Source organism: Acomys minous (assembly GCF_964271855.1).
Source record: "Acomys minous genome assembly, chromosome: 1".
Classification (NCBI taxonomy): domain Eukaryota; kingdom Metazoa; phylum Chordata; class Mammalia; order Rodentia; family Muridae; genus Acomys; species Acomys minous.
The window spans coordinates 27,660,940-27,686,370 of NC_140483.1; the positions used below are offsets into that span (position 1 = coordinate 27,660,940).

The 25,431-nt window shown below is 46.6% G+C and overlaps 1 protein-coding gene across 1 annotated transcript in view; it reads left to right on the forward strand.

The window, feature by feature from the left end:
* The first annotated feature begins 5,151 nt into the window (after window positions 1–5,151).
* The window catches only part of MPZL1 (myelin protein zero like 1), a 39,539-nt gene continuing 19,259 nt past the window's right edge, over window positions 5,152–25,431 (forward strand). The window contains exon 1 of the mRNA XM_084790299.1: window positions 5,152–5,382. Within this exon, the coding sequence (XP_084646425.1) occupies window positions 5,292–5,382 (91 nt within the window). The 5' untranslated portion in view covers window positions 5,152–5,291. The remainder of the gene's footprint in view (window positions 5,383–25,431) is intronic.

Below are 25,431 nucleotides of genomic sequence, written 5' to 3' on the forward strand. Positions count from 1 at the left end.
TTTCTTGACATTACATATTTTAAAATACTACTCTCCATATCCCCACTTTTCCATCCTTGAACTTTTGCTTGAGACTTTTTTTGTCGTTGCTGTGGTTTTGCTTTGTTAAATCCCTGACTCCAAATTTCCTGAGCATATAAGAACCATTTAACATATCAAAGCCAATATTTATCTTGGTCGTAGTCTCACTATAGAACCCTGAGTAGCCTGGAACTCACTACATAGACCAGGCTGGCCACAGACTCACTGAACCGCAGGGATTCTGCCTCTCAACTGCGGTGATTTTTATACTTTTAATTTAATTTATTTAAAAGCATATAACACACCAGGTCTGAGTTGCAGTCTTGCCTCCCATAATTTCTTGATGGCAAAACACCCAATACCAGATTTACTCTATTGTTCAACTGGCAATTGATTGTGTAATTGTGGTCTCCTTGTTCATTATCCTTAGTTAGACGAAGAAATCACAGCTTGCACTGTCTTCAGCAGCACATACCATATGCTGAAAATGAAACAATGTGAAGTTTGGCATGGCTCCTGTGACCTATATTTTTTAAAAAGTCATAGCTTCTTAAGTATGTTAAATCTTTAAATGCTTCTCATTGGTGCTTATGATAGACATCAAGGGTGATGTTCAGTAATTCTAAGTGGTCACAATTTGCCCCAAGTTCCTTATCAATATACAATCTGGTACTCTGTGGAATAGTAATTGAGCATCACTATCTTAAAAGCCGGGCATGCTTTTAATCCTAGCCCTGGAGAGGCAGAGGCAGATGAGTTACTGTGAGTTCAAGGCCAGCCTGGTCTACAAAGTGAGTTTAGGACAGCCAAGGATACACAGAGAAACCTTGTCAGGAAAAACCAAAAAAAAAAAAAAAAAAAAAAAAAAAAATCACTATCCTGGCAAATAGCTAAACACATGGGAAATTACAATCAGGCAGTGGGAACCCCCAAACAGACTCATTTGTTTTATGTGCACGGTGTCCATCAGCTTACTTATTTGTTTCTTGCTCGTTCATCCAGCGAACAATTGACACACAGTGCTTCTTGACCCTGAATTATCCATTCCTTCTTCCCCTCCCGTCTCCCCTAGGGTTTGACAGCAGAAAATTACAGCACTGAGATTCTCATGTGCAGTCTCCACTCTTTATTTCAACTAAAGTTGACACTTTAATTCTTAGGGATCCAGGCAAAAAATGGTGTGAATGCTCTTTAGAATATTAATGAGTTCTGGATGCCAGGATAGAAGAAAATCTAACTGAAAACAAAACGCGCCCCAGACACCACAGCAGTCTCTACTTCCCAAAGGAAGCAGTGATTACTACTTGCCAAGGCAATGCAATCCCTTAGTCTCCACACACTAAAAGCCTACTCGGTCCTTCTCTCCCTGACTCCACTGTAGCTAGCGTAGAACTCACCGCCTCCTGTTCAGGGCAGCACAGTGAGACTCAGAACACCCTCAAACCTCTGCAGCCACCCTGGCTTGCCTGGCCTCCTGAATAGCGAGATTACAAGGGTGAGCCACCACGGACGGCCAGCTAAGGAGTTTTAACTTTTGCTCTCTGCACTCCAGATACTGAGCTCTCTTGTTCATCTGCTGTAACGCTGACGAACGAAACTGGCTATCATAAGACTCAGAGCAGCAGTTGCCTTAGGATGGAGAAGCTTCCTGTCTTGGTGGAAGGACTAGGCTGCTGCTGGAGAGCTCCCATGGATTTCATGCAAACCCTTAGGAGAGGGAGGCTCTGTTGAGGAACTGCCTTCATCCGATTGGCCTGCAGGCACATCTGTCTGAGGGGGGAGAGGAGCTTTATCTTATTAATGATTGTTGTGAGGAGGGTCTGGCCCCCTGTGAGCAGTGTCACCCCCTGGGCAGGTGGTCCTGGGCGGTATAAGAAAGCAGCCTGAACAAGGAACAAGGCAGTCAGCAGTGTTCCTCCGTGGTCACTGCTTTAGTCCCTGCCTCCAGGATCCATGAGTTTTTGCCTTGGCTTCCAGCGATGGACTGGAGGCTCCCTGGTCATGGCGTTTATCACAGCAATGTGATATACATATGTAATATTTTTTGTTTGGTTGGTTTTTTTCTTTTTCTTTTTCTTTCTTTTTTTTTAAAAAAAGATTTATTTACTTATTATGTACACAATGTTCTGTCTGCCAGAAGAGGGCACATATATAATATGTGATATACATATATAATATGATATGATATAAATATAAAGCCAATATTTCTTAGAATTTTTTCACTTGTAAACCATCCTTAAAGAAAATACTGTCTGGAGTCACATAGTCTTCAGGACAGCAACCGAGCTATCTGGATTCATATTTTTATTCATTAAAAAAAAGTGAAATTGACCAGGATGTGCTTGATTTGTTCTGTAGCCCAGGCCGTAAAGGGCTTTATTTTTTCTTGCTTCTGGTCCTTAAGTGTGGCGTTGAGTAAGTTAACATCATCCTTGATGTACTTGTTTTAAGCCTTTGGTCTCTTGTTTGTTTTTGTTTTTCTATTTTGGTACAGGGTCTCTCTGGCCCTTGCTGTTCTGGACTCGCTTTGAATTCAGGCTGACCTTGAATTCACAGTGATCCGCCTGCCTCTGCCTCCCAAAGTGTTGGGATTAAAGGTGTGCGCCACTGTGCCCAACACCTTTGGTCTCTTGTGAACCCAGTTTTCTGTTAATGATACATCCTTCACCCATCATTATTGTGCTTTGGGTACCTTTGCCAATGAGTGAGTCATCGATGTCAGACACCTGGTAGATGGTCGCAAAGATGGCAGCTGTAGACTGAGGCACTCACCTGGAGGAAGTAGCTGGCCGAACAGGCCGTAGAAATTGATCTAAGGACAAGGTTGAGAGTCTAGCCTTTTCTTGACTGTATTTCCTACTCAATTTATAGGTTATTGTATCAATCTTTTTTCAGAACCACTTCTCAAGTGCTGCCTTCCTCTTCGTCTCCAGCGACACCTTATACCATGGACATGTGTGTGCTCTTTCATTGCTTTCTTTCTCATTCTTTTTGAGACAGGGTCTCACTATGTAGAACAAACTCACAAAAGCCTCCTGCTTCTGCCTTCCCCTTCCCCACCCCCCGGCATGAGGAGCTCTCTTCATTACAGATTTGCCTTTGTCTCTCCCCTTTTTGTGACTCTCTGCTGCCCACAGAGTAACCTTAGGGTCTTCAAAATACCACCACTGAATATACTGTTAGCATTCTTCTTTTCCTTTTCTCTCCCTTGAAACTGGAAGCCATTGCATGCCTAATGTACATTTTCCTGTCCTCTGAGTTTGCTTTTCCTATTCTGTTTTTGTTTTATTTTTATTTATTTTGGCTTTCTAAGACAGGGTTTCTCTGTATAGCCTTGGCTGTCCTAGACTCATTTTGTAGACCAGGCTGGCCTCACACTCACAGCAATGCACCTGCCTCTGCCTCCCGAGTGCTGGAACCACAGGAGTGCATCACCGCGCCTGGCTTTGTTTTCTTTTTTTGAGATAGGTGTCTCCACTGTGGTGCAGGCTGGCGTAGAGTTCATGGTGCAGCCTAGGCTGGCCTCAAATGTGAAACAACCCTTCTTTCTCAGTCTCATCCTCCAAAGCTTGCCTCTTCTATTTCTCCAGTAAATTTTCATTTATTAAAAATCCACCCCAAATGTTATCTTTCATAAATCCTTCCCAGAGTTCTCCTGGCCAGATTTTTCTGTGTTGAAGTGCATGCCAATCTTTGAACCTTTTGACACATCTCTGAAAACCACCGTTTGTCCATTAGCCTCAGATAATGGCTTTATTTGCTTTCTCTTCAAGAATTGCTTTGAGGTAAGTGGGGTGGTGCACGCCTTTAATCCCAGCACTCAGGAGGCAGAGGCAAGCAGATCTCTGTGTTAGAGGACAACCTGGTCTACAAAGCAGGTTCCAGGCTAGCAAAGACTGCAGAGTGAGGCCCGCCCTTAAAGGAACAACAAAAGCCAAAAGGATTGTTCTAAAATTTGAGTATCAGGTTGTCTACACCTCTAGACCTCTATGCTACTTGAGGGTGAAGGCTAGGGGCCGGTGCACCTGGCACCTACAGTTCCACTAGGAGTGCCACTTATTGGAAGGACCTGCTGACAGAAAATGCCCTCCTGGTTTTCTCTAATTGCCTGGTAATTAGGAACTTGATGTACTACATAGTTAATAGCCCAGACCCGCAAAGACATCAGGAAGCATTGCTGAGATGGGCTTTCCACAAAACCCGAAACGAGAGGCTGCAGTTTGGACTCTTGCCCCATGCTCTGCCTCTAGCCTTGTTCCTGTCTAAAACGTCTTGTCCTCCCCAAGGTTCTCACTTGGATTTTCTTGTTCTTCCTTCCCTCTCATCTGTTTTGTGTACTAGTACCTCCGTTTTCCACCCATTTGAAGGCTATCTCTGAATCAGGTGGTGTACAGTAGGCGTTGTCAGAGTCGAGGCGGGACACCTTCCTCGTCGTAACTTTCCTTATACCGGCCGAGGGACATTGATATGCTAAACAAACAGTAAGTTCATTCTCTGGTGATCTAGTTGTCGGGAACGCTTTCCAGTTCCCGTTCCTTTCCTGCCCTTTGATAGCTGAAAGAGGAGCTGTTCAGAAGTTAGGGCAAGATGGAGACCTCAGGCTGCAACACAAATGGTCCAGTCCAGGCAAAGGCAGACCCTGGGTACAGGTCAAAGGAATGGTGGGTCCTTTTATGTCTGGACGACCGAATGGAAAGTCTCTCCTCATCTCACTCTCGCCTACCATCCACTCCCACACCCGCCCCTAAATTAATTGCTTTTCTTTAGGTGAAGCCAGGAGTCACCAAGCAGATCCTAGTGAGAGATGAGATCAGGACTTGGAAGAGACCGCGAGGATAAACATGAAGAGGACTGTAGGGCTGTCCCTAAGCAAGGACGGCAGCATCTGGCGGCGGAGAGCCGGCAGGCTGCCCCACGACCAGCCACGCAGGCAGGCTCAACGTAGGGCCGCTGCAGAGGCTCTGTACGCGGGCGTGCAGCACCAACAAACCAAGGGTGGGACCCAGAGGGCGGGGCCTTGCTCCAGGAGGGGCTGACGAGCAGTCCTGTTGTCCAGTGGTTTCTTTCACGGGATGCCCCGAAGACCAATGAGCAGGCAGCGGGGCGGCTGCCGCCCGGCGGAGGGGCTGGCCGGTGGCCGGCGGGGAGGGGAGAGGGGAGGTGTGGCGTGGAGGTGTCCTCGCGCCCGCAGCCGCGACCCGGATCTGTGAGGTTTGAGGCAAGCGAGCCGCCGCAGCGGGAACCGGGCCGAGCAGAGCGGCGGGAGCAGGATGGCAGAGGCCGTCGGAGCCGTGGCACTAATTGCCGCCCCGGCTCGCCGGCGCTGGCTGTGGTCGATGCTGGCCACGGTGCTCGGGCTGTGTGAGTGATGCCGGGCTGGGCCGGGGTCGGGTGGGGGCTCGGCGGCCGTGCGCGCGCTCGGGGCGCCGCAGAGGGGAGGGGGGCGCGGCCAGCGCGCTCTGGGGCCCGGGCACGGCGCCCGGGGAGCGCGGCCCGGAGCCGAGGAACCTCTTTCTTTGGATCCCTGTGCGTGGAGGAGGAGGGGGCTCCCTGCTTTGCAGCTCCCTGGGGGCACTCCCAGGAGCTACGTACGCCCAATCCCCTGCCGTCGTCTCCTAGGGACTCTGGGTCGCCCAAGGCCTCCTGGGAGTCGGACCCTGGAATTGGGGTTCTCCACCTTTGGGAGATGGCGGAAGGTTGCGGGATTTTTCATCTGTGGGCCTTTTGTTGGTTTATTTCCTTGTTTAAGCTAGTTTTTTTTCTTTTACCTGGTAAGATCCGTTTCAAACTCGCACACACTCTTAAGTTCAAGATAAAAAACTCAGAATCTCATTTATCTCACTTCTAGGGCTGCAAGCCACTGAGACGAAATTTATGTTGCTTCTGGACTAAAATGCAGACTTAAACGAATTTAGTTGAATTCGTATTAATGCCAAGCATGGGCACCATAATTTGACCAGACATAGAACATTTACAAAGCATGCTTTTACTTTGATTTTTAAAACCCCCCTTCTCCTCTCGGCCGCGTACCAAATAACCAAACAAGTTTTTGATAAAGGCTCCGGCTTCGTTTATGTGAATTGGATGAGTTGTTTTATGGGGCGTCTGAAGTAGTGTCTGCCCCAGGACGGACGTGTGTGTGTGTGTGTGTGTGTGTGTGTGTGTGTGTGTGTGTGTTGTTCAAAGCCAAGTGTTTGTTTCTGTCTCCTACTTCGGTTAAGTAGTGATTCCAGAGAGGACGGACTGCTAGGAAAGTACGGAGGGGGTTCCTCCCTGCCCTATTTCTTTTGTTGTGCAAAATGTAATTTGTTCAATGTCCACTACTCAGTAATTTCTTCCGTGTGAAAGTTCTCTGGAACCAGAAATATAGGTGAGGTTCTCTTGGATTACCGACTTTAATTTAACCAAGATGTTACTAGCATAACATGTGAAAATGGACCAAGATTCACTTTGCGTTTATCAGATGGGATCTGTTCTGTGTTTTCCTATTTCTCCTAAGGAAAAAGAAAAAGTGGATATATATGTATATATATATAAAATTTTTTTTGGTATGGGTTGTATTTGCAAAGGAGCACAGACTAGGTCCCAAACTCCATTTTATCAGCACTCTTGCGGGCTGAATTGCGACATGTCAGACCCCGCCATTGAGGACAGGGTAGTCACAGTGATCAGAGTGTTTAAAGCAGCAGAAGCGGCGGTATGAACTAAATGTCACTGGAACAGGATTACCATGAATTCAAGGCCAGTCTGCGATGATTTGAAGGAAGTACAAGTAAGGGTTCATCTTCTCCGGGAAAGTTCTTTTGAGACAGTGAGCCCCTCACTGCTTATCGAAGGTTGGCCTGGAACTGAGTATCTTCCTGCCTTCCACTCCCAAGTGCTGGATTAAAGGTGTGCAGCCCACCTGACTTTGCTGCTTTTGAGATTCCCTTTCACCATGCCGCCCAGACTGGCCTTCCGTTCCTTGGCTCGAACAGTGCTGTGTCAGCCCCCAGGGACCTGGACTACAAGAACACACTGTTGTGCTCTTCTGGAATAGAGTCTCAAGTTCTGTCCAGTTACTTAGCAAATATCTATAAGCACTTCTTAGATGGAACATGGGGTGTGGTGGTGGGGCGGGAGTCACAGTCTTTACCCTAAGATACCAAATTCTTGAGAAGTCAAAACAATAGGTTTTGTTTGTGTCTTTGTTTGTTCTTTGTTTTTAAATGTGGAAAGTGGAGATTTAGTCAGTGTGGTCACATTGGGAAGACAGACAGAGATCCAGTGACCGAAGTCCAGTTCATCCCCAGGGTCCTGAAAAGTTGAAAGTTAAAATAGAGGTCGGGAGACATATGCAAGTCTAAACAGTCCAGCTCTGTCTGTGGGTTCACCCTCCCTTGACCCATCATTATCTGGGCTTAAGTCTCCAGCCAGGTGGTCCAACAACTTGCTAGTGTTGCAGGCTGCCGCCAGTTACATTGTAGGTATGGAGCTACAGCCTCGAAACATGATAGGGTGCTCTCCTGGACTGTAGTTTTCCAGGGCCGTTTAGAAAGTAGATTAGATTCTACAAATGACCAGTGTTGTCCATTCAGTGGTCCTGTATCTTGTTTCAAAACTCACACGCCCAACCTTTTTTGCGCCTTCCCTCTTGCCCCTTAGCAATCGCATCAGTGCTGTCCACAGATCTAGACTAATGTTAGGTGAGAGAAAGTTGCACCGAGCAGTTAGAGCGCACAAACTCGCCCATGTGCACAGCCAGCACTCATGCCTGCTGGGAGCACTAGTCACAGAGTGAAATTGTTTACAGACCTACTGACCCCATTACACACTCATCTGCACTTCTCTGGTTCGTATTCTGTCTACTGGATTTTTTTTTTTCATGGCTTTTCCACTAATGGTGATGTGAATCGCCACCAAAGCTGAAACAGAATAAAGTAGAAAAGGCCAATTATTAGATCCTGATGATTTGTTGATTGACTTAGTGACTTTCTTGAAGCACTGCTTGTACTGGCCTGTTTGCCAGGCATGGCTTCACTTGCCACCTGAAACAGAGTGACCTGGGGAAATCACCGAAACAATGGCCAGTTGCTCTTAACAGCCTGCTGACTGGCAATATGCGTCTATAAACTCTTGCTTGTTTGCCCACCCCACCTTGTGGCTTTAGAGTACAAATGAGAGTACAAGCTGGACCCAGGAGCGAAGCCTTTCGGGAGCTGTGCTGGCTTCGGTCCACCAGTGACATCTCTTCTCTTCCAGTCTCACTGGTGTAGCGTGCTTACTGTAGAGAGAATGCCACCACAAAGCCTAGGAAAGTGCCTGGGGACGTGGCAGGAACTCAGTGGGGTTGCTGAGTGCCTTCCTTGGGTGGCAGCAGTGGCATGACTTCATTTGCAAGTTGAAGTTTGTTACCTGAAAGTTTTAAGTGGAGGAACTTTGGAGTTTCTAAGCTTTTATACACACACACACACACACACACACACACACACACACACACACACACTTCTTTGAGACAGAGTCTTACACACTTTGTAGCCCAGGCTGGCTTCAGACTCACTGTATAGCTCAACCTGGCCTTGAACTCACAGTAATCCTACTGTGTTGGCCTCCTAAATGCTTGGGATTACTGGTATGAGCCACCGCATTTGACTTCAATTTTTAAAATCAGAGTTAAAGCTTTCTAAACTTGGAAGGGTACATAGATAATTTAACATAAACAAATGTTGGAATTGAGGTCTGACGTTACCTGAATGGCACTGCTTTCCCATAGACCCTGAGCCTCAATGAGCCGCAGGGGTCCTGGTAAGCAGACGTCTGTCTGGGGAGTGAATACAGGCCAACTTAGGCTCTCACTCTGTCGGTCACCTGGATGATCCCTCCCCTCAGGAAGTCCCTGTTTCTTTAGGGTTCTGCTCACCCTCAGGCTGTTGTTTCTTACTGGCCTAGCCTTCTCTCCTCCCCTTCTTATGCCTCCGGCTGTCACCATTACTGGAAAACTTACCAACTTCAGAATGTCACCCTGCCCTTCAGAGCTGTCTCCCCCCTCCCTCTCCCCCCCCCCCAACCACCCCATCAGTGCATTAGTCACTTCCTGGCTGTGTCTCTCCCTCTCCAGCTACCCACAGCCCTTTGTTGGAATCGTTTCCTGCCAAACACTCTTCCCTTCCCAGTACCTTCTGGCCCTTCGTGGCTGCACCTGGCAGCCCCTCAAGGCTGGGAAAGCTCTACCTCCCGTCTTGTGTCTGCTCTTGCGTCTGATGCTGCGTTAATGTCCCCCTCTCAGATCTTTCTTACTGCTGTGCAGTACAGACGTGTTGTAGAATCAGTCTTGGTTTTTTTCTGGGGGGGGGGGGTCAGCTTGGGTTTGTTATTGTTTGTTTGTTTTCCGAGACAGGGTTTTCTCTGTGTAGTCCTGGCTGTCCTGGAACTCACTCTGTAGATCAGGCTGGCCTGGAACTCACAGAGATCCGCCTGCCTCTGCCTCCCTGAGTGCTGGGATTAAAGGCCCGTGCCACCACCGCCCAGCTAGAATCTGCCTTGTTATGGAACCTGACTTGTGCCTCACAGCTCCCCTTAGCTCCAGGTCTCAGCAAAGCTTCTCAAGATGTGTCTGAAGTTCATTTACTAATTAAATCTTGTCATCCAGGAGGGTTTGGAGTTTGACGTTTACATTGCGGGTCTTTTATTTGCCTTGATTTTTCTTTTCTGATTCTTCTCTTTAGCCTCTAGTTTGTGGTGCTGTTTCCAGTCGGTGTCATCCTATTCCTCCCTCCCCCCTCTCCCCCCCCCCCCCCCGTGACCCCCCTCCTAGTCTGTGGTCACTCCAGTCAGGGCGGGACCAAGAGAGACAGTGTCAGAGCATGTGTTCAGGGACCTTCTGGTTATGGAGGATCAACAATGAATCGCCCCCTGATGACTAGAGCTCCCCCAGGCGAGCATGCTGACAAGAGGGAGCTGGCTCAGTCTCAGCTCTTGTTGGCAGACGGACAGGACGTGCCAACCTTGACCTGTTGGTAGCACTGTATGGCAGCAGAGGCGTGGAACTGGAGCAGTGGTTCTCCACCTTCCTAAGGCTGTGGCCCTTTAATACAGTTCCTCAGGAGGTGACACCCCCCCCCAACCTTACAGTTATTTTTGTTGCTACTTCAAAACTGTAATTTTGTTGCTGTTGTGAATTATAATGTAAATATCTGTTTTCCCATGGTCTTAGGCAACCCGTGTGGAAAGGTCTTTTGACCTGCTCCCACAACGTGGCACAAAAGGTTCCGACCCACCGGTTGAGAAACACTGAACTAGGGGCTCACACAACCCCAAATTCTTAAAAGCCCTGGGGCATAGTGGAAGACTGGGGATGCTTAGGTCCTTCAGTGCTTAGAGACCATTTGGACAGATAAGTAATGTACATTAAGTAGGACCAAGGTTTTACACTCGTTACAAATAATGGCAATTGTTTAGAGAAACAGTAAACGATATGCCTTTTATTTATTTGTTTGTTTATTTATTTATTTATTTTATGTTAGGATACAAAGTAATGCGTCTTCTCACAACATTTTAATGTATATGTTTCCTAAATGTTCTCATTTCATCCTCACCTGCTAATGTCTCTTGATAAATAATTTCCTTTAAGCCTTTTGCAAGCATTAATTAATGAGGCAGGCACTCCAGATGGCGTATCCCTTATTTAAAATGACAGGACCTGGTGGCGCACGCCTTTGATCCCAGAACTTGGGAGGCAAAGCCAGGCAGATCGTTGTGAGTTCAAGGCCAGCCTGGTCTAAGAGTTCAGGACTGTCAAGGCTACACAGAGAAACCCTGTCTCGAAAAACAAAACAAACAAACAAACAAAAAATTAAAATGACAGGACCAGAAGTGGTTTTTAGTTTTTGTCTCCTCCCTCAAGGGTTTTTTTGTCTCCTCCTCCAAGACAGGGTTTCTCTGTGAAACAGCCTTGACTGTCCTGGACTTGATTAGTAGACCAGGCTAGCCTAGAACTGACAGACCTGCCTGCCTCTGCCTCCTGAGTGCTGGGATTAAAGGCATGCACCACCGTGCCCAGCCTTCAGAAGTATTTTGTAGGCATTTTTTTTTAACTCTACTTTATTTGGGTTTGTGTATCTACCACCCTTCTTGACCCCAATCCCTTCCAACACCCCAACATCAGGTAGGAGAGACAGAAGGTTAGTCAGGAGAGGTGGCATTTACGTCTGCTTCCTGCTGGTTAGGGTGTTGCGTTCCTTGGGGCAAGCCCAGTCTTCATCTACTCAGGATGGCCTCAGCTTCTTGTCTCTTTTCTCTCTACCACTTGACAAACCAGCAGGAGGAACAGCTGCGCCCCTTTCTTCAGGCTCTGGCCTTTTTATACTCTCTCTATAGTCCCCAGAATTAAACTGTCTTCTGCTGGCACAGTCACTCCTTGCCAGAGCACATAGCTCACCAAGTTAGGCACAACTGGCAAATATTTTCTCCTACTGGGGAGTTCTTATCTCAATTTCTTGAGAGTTTGAATCATATACACTTTAAATTTTCGTTTAATCCGGTTTATCCCTTATCTTGTATTGCTTCTGTTTTTAGTATCATGCTTGTGAAACCGTCTACTGCCCAATACAATATACCGCAGTTAACTCAGTGTTCTCTTTAAGATTGTATAGTTTTGTTTTTTTTAAAAAGATTTATTTATTTATTTAGTATACAGTACACATTAGGTTACATTATAGATGGTTGTGAGCCACCATGTGGTTGCTGGGAATTGAACTCAGGACCTCTGGAAGAGCAGTCAGTGCTCTTAACCGCTGAGCCACCTCTCCAGCCCCAAGATTGTATAGTTTTACCTCTTATATTTGAGTTAAATTTTGTATAGGATGTATTTACATTTTAGCTTTTTCTTTTTTATTGTTTAATAGCTTATATTGGGGATCATTTTATACCACCGGCATTAAAGAACTTTCTTACTGGACTAGGGAGATGGCTCAGTCAGTCAAGTCCCTGTCACTCAAGTACAAAAGTAACCTGGATTCTACCAGCAGCAGTACTGAAGTGCCCAGGGAAAACATTAGTGCTGAGGAGACAGGGACAGGGGAATCCCTGGGGCTCTATGGCCAGCCAGTTTGGCTGAGTCTAGCAAGCTCCAGTAAGGTGGATGACCCTGCCTCAGAAAATAATGTAAAGATCTGTTGGAGAAGATCCCTTAAGTTAATCTCTGGGGCATGCATGGCACACACACAAGTGTACGTACACACACACACACACACACACACACACACACACACACACACACCCTTATTCTTTCTTATAATCTATGGTACCCTGTTAGCTAAGACTTACTTAAACATTTCTCTTTGAAAAGTCACATGAGCATACGAATTTGAAAATTATTTTTTTAAATGACAGTGTGACTTAATTTCATGCTGGCTTCCTCAAGGGTTCTTGAGCTATCTGTTCTGGTAATGTGATTCTTCTGTACGAGACTCTTTACTCGTATTTTGTACACCGGTCATATAACTTTGGCGTCACACTTGGTGATTCAACAGCTTGGTTGTTCTGGGCACTTGCCATGTAGAGGTCTCTGGTGAGTGCTCACCTCTGGGGATGCTGAGGAACTGAGAAAGGTTTCATCCCATTGAACATTTATAGTGTGTCAGGAAGCAAAAGACATAGTTATGTGAAAGTGTCTGGCAAAGTCTTAGGTGAATGAGGTGCCCTGAAGTGTCTGTGTCACATAATTAACAGTATTTGTTCTTTTGCCCTTGGTTGTGTTGTTGTCTCTCTGTGTATGTGACTCACAAAGAGTGCTAAGCTAAACTTTGGTCACTTCAGCCAGCCACACCGCAGGTGGTAAAATGTCCCGAGATTCTGAAACAATGTGATGAGGGAGGAAGTTAGGAGAGCCCTGAAATACACAGCGCTTCCCTCATCTCCCATGACACCTCTGGCCACTGGTTCGCAGGCGACAACAAAGCCGACAGGAAGCTAAAACTAACTTGACAAAACCCATTTCTTCAAGTTACTAAGATTTTAAAAAATGTAATACGTGCGTTCCTAAAACTGTAAGATTTTTAAATTGAGCATGCGCGCACACATGTATGCACGCCCTAGTGCTGTGGCATGCTTGTGGAAGCAAGAGCACGGCTTATAGGAGTCTTTACTTCCCACATGGGTCCCAGGGATGGAAGCTCTTTAACCTTTTGCCCGTGTTCATGGCATGCCACTTCCAACTTAGCTCTTCCACAAGACACTAAGCTTATTTTATGCACTGGGAAACGAGTTGTGGGGTCAGGAAGAAATAATAACCTTGGAATTCTTCACATCCTGATTTTGTTCATACAGTCTGGATACCTTCCATAAGTCATCCTTCTGGCCTAGGGTATTTTCGTCTGTAAAATGAATACGAGCCAGACAGTTTCAAAGCCTGTAATACATGGGAACGCTTAATTAGGAGGTAGCGTAGAGCTGCTGCGGCTGGCAGCGACCCAGGGCCGCTAACCTGGTGGAAAGCAGTCAAGGGCACACGTGAAGGTTGAGTCTCAAAGCTGGCCGTTTCTAGGTGGCTAGGTGGGGCTCATCGGTCCGCTTGCATGAGGCCTGGGGTGTGGGTAGGGGGGCGAGGGCTCACTGAATTGTAGTAGTTGAAATGTCTGCAATCCACTTTGTTATAATTTCAGACTTAAGGAAAAGTTGCCAAAGAATACTTCTGTCTTCACCCAGACTGTTCCAATGTTAACATTTTAATCTCTCTCCTCTCCCTTCCTCAGAAATGATGCGTCCTGCCCCCAGGCATGTCGTTGCACATTCTCAAAAGACTAAAGACACATTTTTTTTTCTGCTATCACCACAGTGTCATTATCCTGATCAGGAAATGGATATTGAAAGAGTTTTATTATCCAGTCTGTGGCTTCAGTTTGCCTGTGATCTTAAGATCATCCCTTATAGCACAGCATATTCACCAGGATCTTTAAATATAAATGAAGGAGGCAAGTTATATTTCAGATTGTCCTTACCCCATCTGTCTGGTGATCAGGCTTTGCTTTGGGCAGGAATGTCACAGGAGCCACACTGCTCTCCATGCAGGCCACCTGGAGACGATGGCTCTTCTTTCTGTTCCTGGTGCCATGTTGCTCCACCGTAAAGTAACCATCATTTCCTGCTTTGTAAGGAACCATCTTGTTTGTTTGTTTGTTGTTTTTCTTTTGTTTTTTTCCAGACAAGGTTTCTCTGTGTAGCCTTGGCTGTCCTGGAACAAGATCCACCTGCCTCTGCCTCTCAAGTGTTGGGATTATAGGCATATCCCATCACTGCCTGGCCAAAGATGACACTTTGAAATTGAGTTTTAAATAAGAAGCTGGCATGGTCAAATTTGCATTTAAATCAAATGTAATTGAGAACCTGTCTAAGAATATCAGTAATAGACACAGCTCCCAGCTACCCACAGCTCTAAAGAAGATGACGTGTTTCTACGCACTGCTTAGCTCACTCTCCCTTGTATGCTGTTAGCTTGTTTGTCCCACTTCTGGCTGCTGTGGTCACAGACTTAAGTTTTACACACAGGAGTAAACTCAAAACTTTGCAGCCGACGTTCATTCAGATTTTGTTACTTTTTTGCCTTCGTCTTTTGAAAATCTCAGGTCCATAACATTGTTTACCAGTGAACCTTCCTCTGTCTGAACCTTAGTCCGATGCCAGCCTCGTCTGCTGCAGGCCTGGTCTTCCTGTGGAAGGGCATCACCAGTGAAGTTCTGACTTCCTCTTTGGTCCTAGACTCTGGGGGGCAGTTGAAGGTTTGAATGCCTGGGTATTACGCTTCGTAACACTTCAGTCCGACTGTCTGAAGGTAGAGGGTGTGTTGGATGGACCCTGGTGTTTGAGGGTGCACTGCTCCCAGTCTGCATAGGTCACTCTCCAGCAGCAAGCTCACGGCCTTCTGAGCTCTGTGGGCTGGTGGCCAATAGCCCCCCAGGGAAGAGGAGGACCACAAGGGCGGGCCCATGTATGAGCATTTTGATTGTATTCTTTCCCTAGCTTATTTGAGATTCAGTTTCATGTAACCATGCTTGGCCTTGAACTCACCCAGTGTCTCTGTCACCCAAGTTTTGGCATCACAGCATATGCCACCATACATATCTGACACGCCTTGCTTTTTCTTTTCTTTTCTTTCTTTCTTTCTTTCTTTTTTTTTTTTTTCCAGACAGGGTTTCTCTGTGTAGCCCTGGCTGTCCTGGACTCACTTTGTAGACCAAGGTAGCCTCAAACTCACAGAAAGCCACCTACCTCTGCCTCCCAAGTGCTGAGATTAAAGGCATGCACCACCATGCCCTGCTGCATGCTTTGCTTTAAAAAAACAAAAATGTATGCATCGGTCTCTGTGTCTCTGTGTGTGTACCATGTGTGTGCAGATGCCGGAGGAAGCCAGAAGAAGGCATTAGATCCTGGAGCTGGAGTTACAGTAGCTTGCGAGCCATCTTGGGTCCATGGAACCAAATTTAGGCACTCTGGAGGAGTCCCAACACTCTTAACCAGTAGCTGTCTCTCCAGCGCCAAGGATTTTTGTTTTTAGCAGACTTTGGTTTCCAGAGTTGTTTGGGTTGCTCTCCTTTGGTAGTGCCATCACAGCTTTCATCATGGGATGCTACGTCAACCCATCAGAAGGAAGTGATCTGATGTGCCCACAGTATTGTATTTTCACCTGCTTGCCAAGAACTGAGGACATGTTTGGATACTACGTGTGCGTGCTCCAGGGCAGACCAAGGGCCGCGGTGGCATACGCACTGCCTGCTCGATTGCATTGAGCTTTCGGTCTTTAGTGAAGTCCACTGTGGAGCATCCCCGAGTTACTCCCTGGGAATCCCGGGGCAGGGAATGGGTCCTCCCTGGTGCACTGCAGATGTTTGTCTTCACGAGGCTGTCAGTTCCAGCGTGGGCTTGTAAGAATGAATGGGGGGGTGGGGGTGGGGCGGGCAGCACTCAGTCACAGGAGATAGAGAGGAACAGAACACACAGAGAGAGGCAAAGAAGCCACGCCAGCCCATATAGTCAGGTGACCAGCGCAGTGACTGGCCTGATTCAGGACCTTTTGAATGGTTCTCATTTCAACAACAGAACAATCTTTGTTGGTCAAAAAAAAAAAAAAAAAAAAATTAAGGATAGAGATGTGGCCCAGCTGGACATGCATGTGAGTGGTAGGAATTGACTGGGAGAGATTGGGGAGTCCTGCCTCTTTCTACAAGTGCATGGAAGTTTCTCTTAAATTGAGATCTCGACATATAAATTCCCTTTGGAGGAGGCCTGTAGATGTCAACAGACCCTGAGAAATCTCTATAGATGCCTTCTATGATGGTGTTTTAAATCTTGAATTGATTTTTGTTTTTCGAGACAGTGTTTCTCTGTATAACAGAGCTGTGCTTGTCCTGTACTCGCTCTGTAGACCAGACCTCTTTGAACTCAGAGATCTGCCTGTCTCTGCCTCGAGAGGAGGGCTGACATTAAAGGCGTATGCCACTACACCTGGCAAACCTTGAATTCTCTTTTGATGTTTTATTCTTTTTTTCCGCTGGTTCTCTCATTTTATTCCCCTTCTCCCCCGGCCCCCCAGCAGTCAAACAGTACCTGAACGCATTGAGAATGGGCCTGGCATTTGTCAGATAACAAGGGTATAATGGTGAACGCAGCAGGGCTAACTCCCTGCCCTCTGCTGCCTGTAGACCGCTGGCCTTTCTGCAGAGCATGATGGGAGAAGTGACAAGGGAAGGACAGGATGTCAAGGGAGCACCAGGGTGGAGGAAGGAAGTCACTTTGAGACTGAGGCCTGAAGCAGAATTTCAGACAAAGTGCAGAGCAGTGTCTTCCTGACAAGTGGAAAGTTCACTTGATGAGTATTCAGGCTCGCTGAATGGAGTGTATTTTTTTTTTGTAGCTGTCCCTGACTTTGTGTCTTTCAGCTAAGAGATCCAAAATAGCAACCCTGAATCATGGAAGAAAGGAGCCCACTTGAGCTCAGAGTGTAATCTGGCTACCGGCAGCCCCCCAAGCAGCTTTGCACCTGCACAGTCTCCACTGACACGCGAGCAAGCCGGCTCCGCTTTCTACCCAGCCTGCTTGTCCAGGCACAGTAGGCACTACTGAATATTTTGACTGAAACAGGCTGACGTCTTTCCTGTCCTTACTAATGTCTTCCCCTCAGTTTGCTTGTTTGCTGTTATTGCTGTTTGTTCTTCGAGACAGGGATTCTCTGTGTAGCCCTGGCTTTCCTGGAGCTCACTCTGTAGACCAGGCTGGCCGCGAACTCAGAGGCGTGCACCACCACCCACCTGGCTTTCCCTCAGTTTTTATTCTGAAAAGTAAAACGTGTGAGAGGAAAAGGCAGAGAGAGAAAGCAGCTAATGGGGTGTATATGAAAACGAGCACCCAGGCAGTTGTCATGGGCCGTTCTAATCTGTCCCCCTCAACCATGGCCCAGCAGGAACCGTTATCCCCAGTAATCTTGTGTTTACTGTTGTGTTTTGTTCCTTCCTTTTAAAAGGTCACACACGAGCCTTCTCTTAGGAGATACTATTAGCCTGTCACATGTACCAACAGAATCAACAAAAAATAGGCCAGAGAGCGCTTAAGTAAATGGATTGGCTGTGCCCTTTCACCCAAGAGGATATACTGAAAACTTCACAGTGCTTAAGAAACAGACAGAAGCAGGGACAGAGATGGGGACGGAGACAGGGAGAGCAGACACCTTCTTTCAGTGTTAAGGAAAACCTTAAGTAGCATCTTTTGAAACGACAAAGGTTTTTACACAGCCGTGTACTGTAAACGTATTCGCTTGAGGCATTGAGGCTTTCTCAACCAATAGCAGTTTCAGGATCATTGTCTGCCTGGGCTGTGCCGGATGTGTACTTATTCACAACTATGCTATCCAGTGTATTTCCAGTGATTTTACAAGTGTGAATTTATTTGGAATAATAAGGTCATTGGGGGCACCTCACACACTTCATATTACTTTAATAATTCAGAATATTGGAACAGGCCTTGTCCGGAAATGACCTCCTGGACAAACTGTTTGACAAAGGGTGCCTGAATTTGCTTTCTTCAGCCTAGGCGGCGTGGCACACGCCTGTAGACTTGGCTGGCTGGATTGCCAGGTCAGAGTCAGCCTGCCCAGCTGCAAGACCAGACAACAGAAACAAAAGCTTTGTTTCTTTGTTGTTTCATACTCATTATTTCCCTTTTGTTCTTGTCTAAATGCTCTGACTTTCCATCTAAAACATAATAAGCACATCAAGTGTGGGCATCAAGAAATGACCTTGTGAGCCGGGCAATGGTGTTGCACGCCTTTAATCCCAGCACTTGGGAGGCAGAGGCAGGTGGATCGCTGTGAGTGTGAGGCCAGCCTGATCTACAAAGTGAGTCCAGGACAGCCAAGGCTACACAGAGAGACCCTGTCTTGGGAGAAAGAAAGAAAGAAAGAAAGAAAGAAAGAAAGAAAGAAAGAAAGAAAGAAAGAAAGAAAGAAAGAAAGAAAAGAAAAAAGAAATGGCTTTGCTGGGGGTGTTTCTGCCTGTTTTCTCCATGTCTTCCTGTCTGAATCAAATTCCGTGTTGTAACCCTCAGTGTCCTTCCCTGCTGAACGACGGTGCCTCGTAGAAGCCCTGTTCTCTAAGGCGCAGTGACTAAAGGGTTCTTTCCGGCTTGTTTATTTGTTTTCTTGACCTTTAAGCTCTGGCATAATTTAGCATAATTTCTTCTTGTCAAGCCAAGGGGAAAAAACGTGCAGTTGCCGTCACTGTGTCTGAGTTTATATGTGAGTATATGTGAGCCTCCAAGTTCACGGAGTATAGCTCACTTGATAGGCATTCTATCTTCTTATTCATGCGTTTCATTTTTGTTTCATTTGTAGGTAATAGTTTTCCCTGGTGTCAGTAGGGGAAAAACGTTGTAAAGACTTTTGGGACCCAAAGTTAAATACACTGTGTCCTGTTTTTTGTTGTTGTTGTTTTGTTTCTTTCCTCCTCTACTTCCTCCTCATTTTTCTTTTCTTTTCTTTTCTTTTTTTTTTCCTTTTGCTCTAATAAATACTATGACAAATACAGTGTACCGTGCAGGGAAGCCTGGGCAGGGACTCCAGGCAGGAGCTGAAGGAAGCCGTGGAGGAGCTCCGGCTACTGGTCTGCTCTCCGGGCTCCCGTTCAGCTCTCTCTCTTTGGCCTTCCAGGACCATTTGCCCACTGTGGCCGGGGGCCCTCCCACATTGATCATTATTAACCAAGAAAATGTCCCACAGGGTTGTCTGTAGGCCAACCCAATGAACGCAGTTCCTCCTTTGAGGGTCTTTCTTCTCAGATGATTCTGGTTTGTGTCAGGTTGACAAAAACCAACCAACATACATTACAACAGTCCTTTTCCTTATTATTATTTTTTACTTATGTTTTAACTTTAATTTTATTTATGTATGTGCATACACACATAATGGAAGCTGGTGCGAGGTAGCGTGCATGCCATGGCCTGCATGTGGGGGCCGGAGGGCAACTGACAGGAGTGGTTTCTCCTTCTACCATGGCCTCTGGTGTGTGAGTGTGAGGCATGGAAGTCGATTTATCAGGCTTGTGCAACAAGCACTTTTACCCTCTGAATGATCTAGCTGGCAACTTTTATTTTCTCATTATCTTGAAGAATTGGATTTCCACATGGCTTTAAAAAAAAAAAAAGATGTATTTATTTATTATGTATACAGGGCTCTGCCTGTATGTACACCTGCATGCCAGAAGAGGGCATTAGACCACATTATAGATAGTTGTGAGCCACCACGTGGTTGCTGGGAATTGAACTCAGGACCTCTGGAAGAGTAGGCAGTGCTCTTAACCTCTGAGCCATCTCTCCAGCCTCTCCACATGGCTCTTTTTATACATAATGGTTTTGGTTGAACCTTTTCCACCATCCCCCATCTCTCTACCTCGCCCCACCTTAACCCTTCTGTTTTTATACAGATCTGCTCTCCTCTCCTCCCCTCCCCCACCCCCCACCATAAAGAATCTCTTCTCTCCTCTCATGGGCACCTTTAATCTCCTTGGTTCTGTACATGCTTTACTAAATGTACATATTTAAAATTAGAAGCTAGGATGTGTATATAAGAGAGACTACGTGGCTGGGCAGTGGTGGCGCACGCCTCTAATCCCAGCACTCGGGAGGCAGAGGCAGGTGGATCGCTGTGAGTTCGAGGCCAGTCTGGTCTACAGAGTGAGTCCAGGACAGCCAAGGCTACACAGAGAAACCCTGTCTTGAAAAAAATGAGAGAGGGGGTGCGGGGGAGGGGGAGGGAGAGAGGGAGCATGGGGATATATGTGGTTTGTCTTTCTGAGCTTGGGTTACCTCACTTCAGGCGTTTTCCAGTTCCATCCACTTTCTTACACGTCATAATTTCAGGTTCTTTACAGCTGAATAAAGTCCCATTGTGCATGTTTACCACATTTCATTACCCATCCATCAGTTGGTAGGCATCTAAGATAATAATAGCCCCCCCTTTTTTTTGCCATGCTCCCATCATTATAAATTCTGTATCTGAAAAGAATCTATTTGATTTTTCCCCCATATTGCGATTCTAGCCTTTGGTGACTCGGAATGCGTCTTAGCTCAGTCCTCTCTGTGTCTTGGAGTTCTTCACGTTTGCATGTGTAGACGTTGTGATTAGGCCCTGAGAGCTCCCTTTTCTGCCTCTGAAGCCGAGCTGTCTGAATCCACAATGACTTAACTATGTTTTTCCACTATTATAATTAAAAGGGTGGTGGTGAGGGGTGGGCGGGACAAAGCAGGCCATTCCTGATTGTTTAAGAAACCAGTGAAGCCTCCCTTTGCTTGGGCTGCATGGAATGTAGCTTAGAGGAGAACCTGACTTCCAGCCTCTCTCTCTCTCTGCTCACACAGAAGAGAGCATTGCTAACAAGATGCCATTCCTGTCAGAAACAATTGCAGTGGGCTTGTTCCAAAGCACATTGGATTCTAGATTCTGTCCTTGCATAGAAACCACGCACAGGTTTAAGCATGAGAAACTGTTGCAGTGTGCGTGGTAAAGGCTGGTTGGCTTCTAGCTGCTCTTAGAGTTGGCAGAGGTGAGTCTGGTCTCAAAAGGGAGGGCCATGACTCAAAAGGAAGCTGTTTATTGGTGGTCTAAGCTTTGAAACCACAGACGACAGTTGAAGCGGACATTCCGAGAACTGAGGAACGCTGACAGACTGTGGTGATGAGAGGAGATCTTCAACAAAACTTCCCAGGGGCTTGGGTTGTGTGATTTGCCTTTGTGTTGAAGAGATGGATGCAGCAATGTGTGCTGGGCGTGTGCTGGAACCAACGAGCTGTTTCTAGAGAAGAGTCTAGAAAGCCCGGTGCCTGTTGAGCAGTGAAGAAAATTGTGGTGGTGGTGGTGGTGGTGGTGGTGGTGGTGGTGGTGGTGGTGGCGGCGGCACTAAAGAAGATACAGGGGATTATAATCTAAGACACTACTTTGAAAAGTATGGCAGCGTGAAACCATCCAAGTTCTGGAAGTCAGGCAGAGTGGGGAAAAGAGGATTTGCTTTTGTAATTTTTGATGATCATGACACAGTTGATAAAACATCGTTGCCCAGAAATACCAGCTGTCGATGGGCGTAATTGTGAAGTGAGAAGGGCTGTTTCTAAACAAGAGATGCAGTCCGCTGACCATAGAGGCGTCCATCAATGGGCATAATTGTGAGGTGAAAAGGCTGTTTGTAAACCCGAGATGCACTCTGCTGGGTCGCAGAGAGGTAGGGGAGGTGGGTGGATGGCAATGTTATGGGTCCTGGAGGAAACTTTGGGGCTAGTTTTGGTTGTTGTGGAAACTTTGGAAGAGGAGGCTGTGGTGGCAGAGGCGACGGCAGCAGAGGTAGTTGTGGAAGTGGTGATGGTGGATGTAGTGGATTTGGAGGTGATGGGAGGAACTGTGGTGGTAGTCATGGTTATAACAGTAGAGGAGGCTGTGGTGGTGGACCAGGATGTGGTGGTAGAGAAGGAGGATGTGATGCTTACATGGAAGGAGGAAGCTGATGGAGGTAACTATGGTGGTGGTGGAACTATAATGACTTTGGGAATTATATTGGACAACAGCCATCTAAGTGTGGGGCCATGAGTGAGGGTGGCGTTAGAGGATGCTCAGGTGGTCTGTATGGTGGTGACTGGTGGTCTGGTGGTGGAATGTGGTAGGTATGGTAACGGAAGCTTTAACAAACAGCAGAAAATGGCTACAATAGAGAGGGAGGAGTTGTCAGGAAAGGGCATTCATGTAAAAATCCGTCACAGAAGGAACAATGGTCCATAGTCAGAAACTTTCACTGCAGATTAAACAGGAAACTTTCTTGCTCGGGACTGTCAGAGCACAGTTTGCAAAATGTGCATCTGTTTATTAATGCAATGCGGTGTCAATTACATATACATTCCTTCGGTCTTTTTTTTTTTTTTTTTTTTTTTTTTTTTTGGTTTTTCGAGACAGGGTTTCTCTGTGTAGCCTTGGCCATCCTGGACTCACTTTGTAGACCAGGCTGGCCTCGAACTCACAGCGATCCGCCAGCCTCTGCCTCCTGAGTGCTGGGATTAGAGGCGTGCGCCACCACGCTCGGCTCCTGCGGTCTTTTATCTATGGTAGGTTTTTTTTTTTCCATTACACCGTTATTTCATTATATTATTGCCCTGTAAATTGTAATAGAGGTACCAGGAATTAAAAAAAAAAAAACTAAGGAATTTTTACTTAAAAAAAGAAGAAGAAGTAGCCAGATATGGTGACGCACGGCTTTGATCCCAGCACTTAGGAGATAGTTCTGGTACAGTCAGGACAGCTAAGACTACACAGAGAAATCTAGTCTTGAAAAACAAAAACAAAAAAGAAAGAAAGAAAGCACATTCTAGTTTAAGCAAGAGAGGCTGTTGCAGTGTGCTTGGTGAAAGCTGGCTGGACGCTAGCTGCAGGCTTCAGTCACGGTTTCCTCCCCCAGACTTTCTCCTGAGATAGCTCTGCAGAGCAGTTGGCGCACTACCTCCCCTTTATCACTCACCAAATACTCCCAGGCCTGTCCTTCAGGGTGCTCTGCATACTTGAGGAGTGGATGCTGCAGCCTGTTTGAATGAGGCTGGAGAGGTGGAGGTTAACGCCTCAGGGAATGTGAGTGCTGAGCCTGATTCTGGGTCTTGTAAGGAAGTGCTGGAAGGCTTGCAGGGAGGAGTGGGGTGGTGTGGTCTTACCTGTTTTCGTTGTTGTTGGTTGGTTGGTTGGTTTCTTTTTGTTTTGTTGTTGTTGTTGTTGTTGTTGTTGTTGTTGTTTTGCTTTTTTTGAGACAGGGTTTCTCTGTGCAGCCTTGGCTGTCCTGGACACGCTTTGTAGTCCAGGCTGGCCTCGAACTCACATCGATCCATCTGCCTCCGTCTCCTGAGTGCTAGGATTAAAGGCGTGGGCCACCATCTCTGGCTGTTGTTTCCTGACCTCTCTGTGGAACACTTGCACTTAAGTGGGTAGGGATGGAAGCAAAGGCACCAGTTAGAAGCCACCGAAGTTGTCTAAGTGACAGTGCTGGCTTCGGCCACTACTATAGCGCTGAGCCTGGGAGAGATTTAAACTGTGTTTTCACGTAAGAAGAAGGTGGTTTCTAGGCAGCTTTGAAACTTGTGAGGAAAAGGAGTCAGGACAGCTCTGAGAGTCTGGAATTGCCACTTACCGAGAGAGAAGACAGTGTGAAGTCAGGAGTTAGGAGTCAGACGTGGATATTTCACATTTGTGACAAATGTCAGTTGTGGGTTCTGAGCCATCACTTTCAGGAGCCCTGAGCATTAAGTGGGTCGGGGGTCACTTGGGGTGCTTTACCTTGTGGCGCCAAGGAGAGCTGGAAGGGGACAGGCCATGAGGTAAGAGGATCTAGGGAGAATAACTTTCCAGAGCCAGATTGTGAGATTTTTAAGGAGCGAGATATCTGATAAGCTTACAAAATAAAGCTGGGTGTGGTGGTGCATGCCTTTAATCCCTGCACTCGGGGAGGCAGAGGCAGGTGGATGGCTGTGAGTTCAAGGCCAGCCTGGTCTACAAAGCAAGTCCAGGACAGCCAAGGCTACACAGAGAAACCCTGTCTTGAAAAACAAAACAAACAAACAAACAAAAAGATTCCAAAATTAACCACTGGTTAAGCCACGTGAAGGTTATCTTATCCCTTAGCAAGAACATCTTGGTTGGGAGAGCGGGGAAGATCTGATTTGAGTTTCTTCAGGAGAAAAGAGGTAGAGATTAGACACTGGAACCAGCTGGAGTTAGGATTCAGAGTCTGGCTCCAAGAGCTATGTGTTCAAATAAGCTGGCGATAAGGTGTTCCAAAATGGAAGTCTGCTTAGTTACTTTATTCACCAGCTTTTGAAATTAGGTCCATCTTACATACACTGCTGAAACCTATTAGGTATCTGACTAGGCCTTTCCCCAAAAGTCCCAACTTTAAACTCTGCCACCTGGCTCTCTTTTTTTTTTTTTTTTTTTTTACACGTTTTTATTGAAAATTAAAAATAATTCCTATTACATCTCATTTTCTATCCCATCCCATGCATCCTCCCATTCCTCCCTCCCTCCCACTTTCACCCCAATCCCCCTTCCCTATGACTGTGGCTGTGGGGGACCTCCTCCCCCTGAATATGGTGCTAGGGTATCAAGTCTTTTCTTGGTAGTCCTCTATCCTTCTTCCGAGTGCCATTGGGCCTCCCCCACAAAGGGACATGGCCAAATATGGGGCATCAGAGATCCTGTGAAAGTCAGTCCCCAGTCTCCACTTAGCTGTGGAGAATGTTCTGTCCCTTGGCTAGATCTGGTTAGGGGTTTGATGATGACTGCCCGTTTTGTCCATGGTTGGTGCCTTAGATCAAGCAGAATCCCTGGGCTCAGATCTAGCCATCATAATGTTCTTCTTGTAGGTTTCTAGGACCCTCTGGGTCCCCCTACTTGCCTATCCTCTATATTTTCCTCATCTAGAGTCTCAATAGGATGTCCTCACCTCTATCCCCGTTTCCTGGTAGGTGCAGACTTTCATGGGACCTGTCCCTTGGGCTAGTGTCCGGTAATAAGTGAGTATATACCATTTGACTCTTTCTGCTTCTGGGTTAGCTCACTCATTATGATCATTTCTAGTTCAATCCATTTGTCCACAAATTTTGGAAAATCCTTGTTTTTAATAGCTGAGTAATATTCCATCGTGTATATGTACCACAGTTTCTTTATCCATTCTTCTACTGAGGGGCACTTAGGCTGTTTCCATGTTCTGGCGATTATGAATAAGGCTGCTATGAACATGGTTGAGCAAATTTTCTTGTTGTGTGCTGGAGCATCTTCTGGGTATACTCCTAGGAGTGGAATAGCTGGGTCTTGAGGAAGCCCTATTCCCATTTTTCTGAGATAGCACCAGATAGATTTCCAAAGTGGCT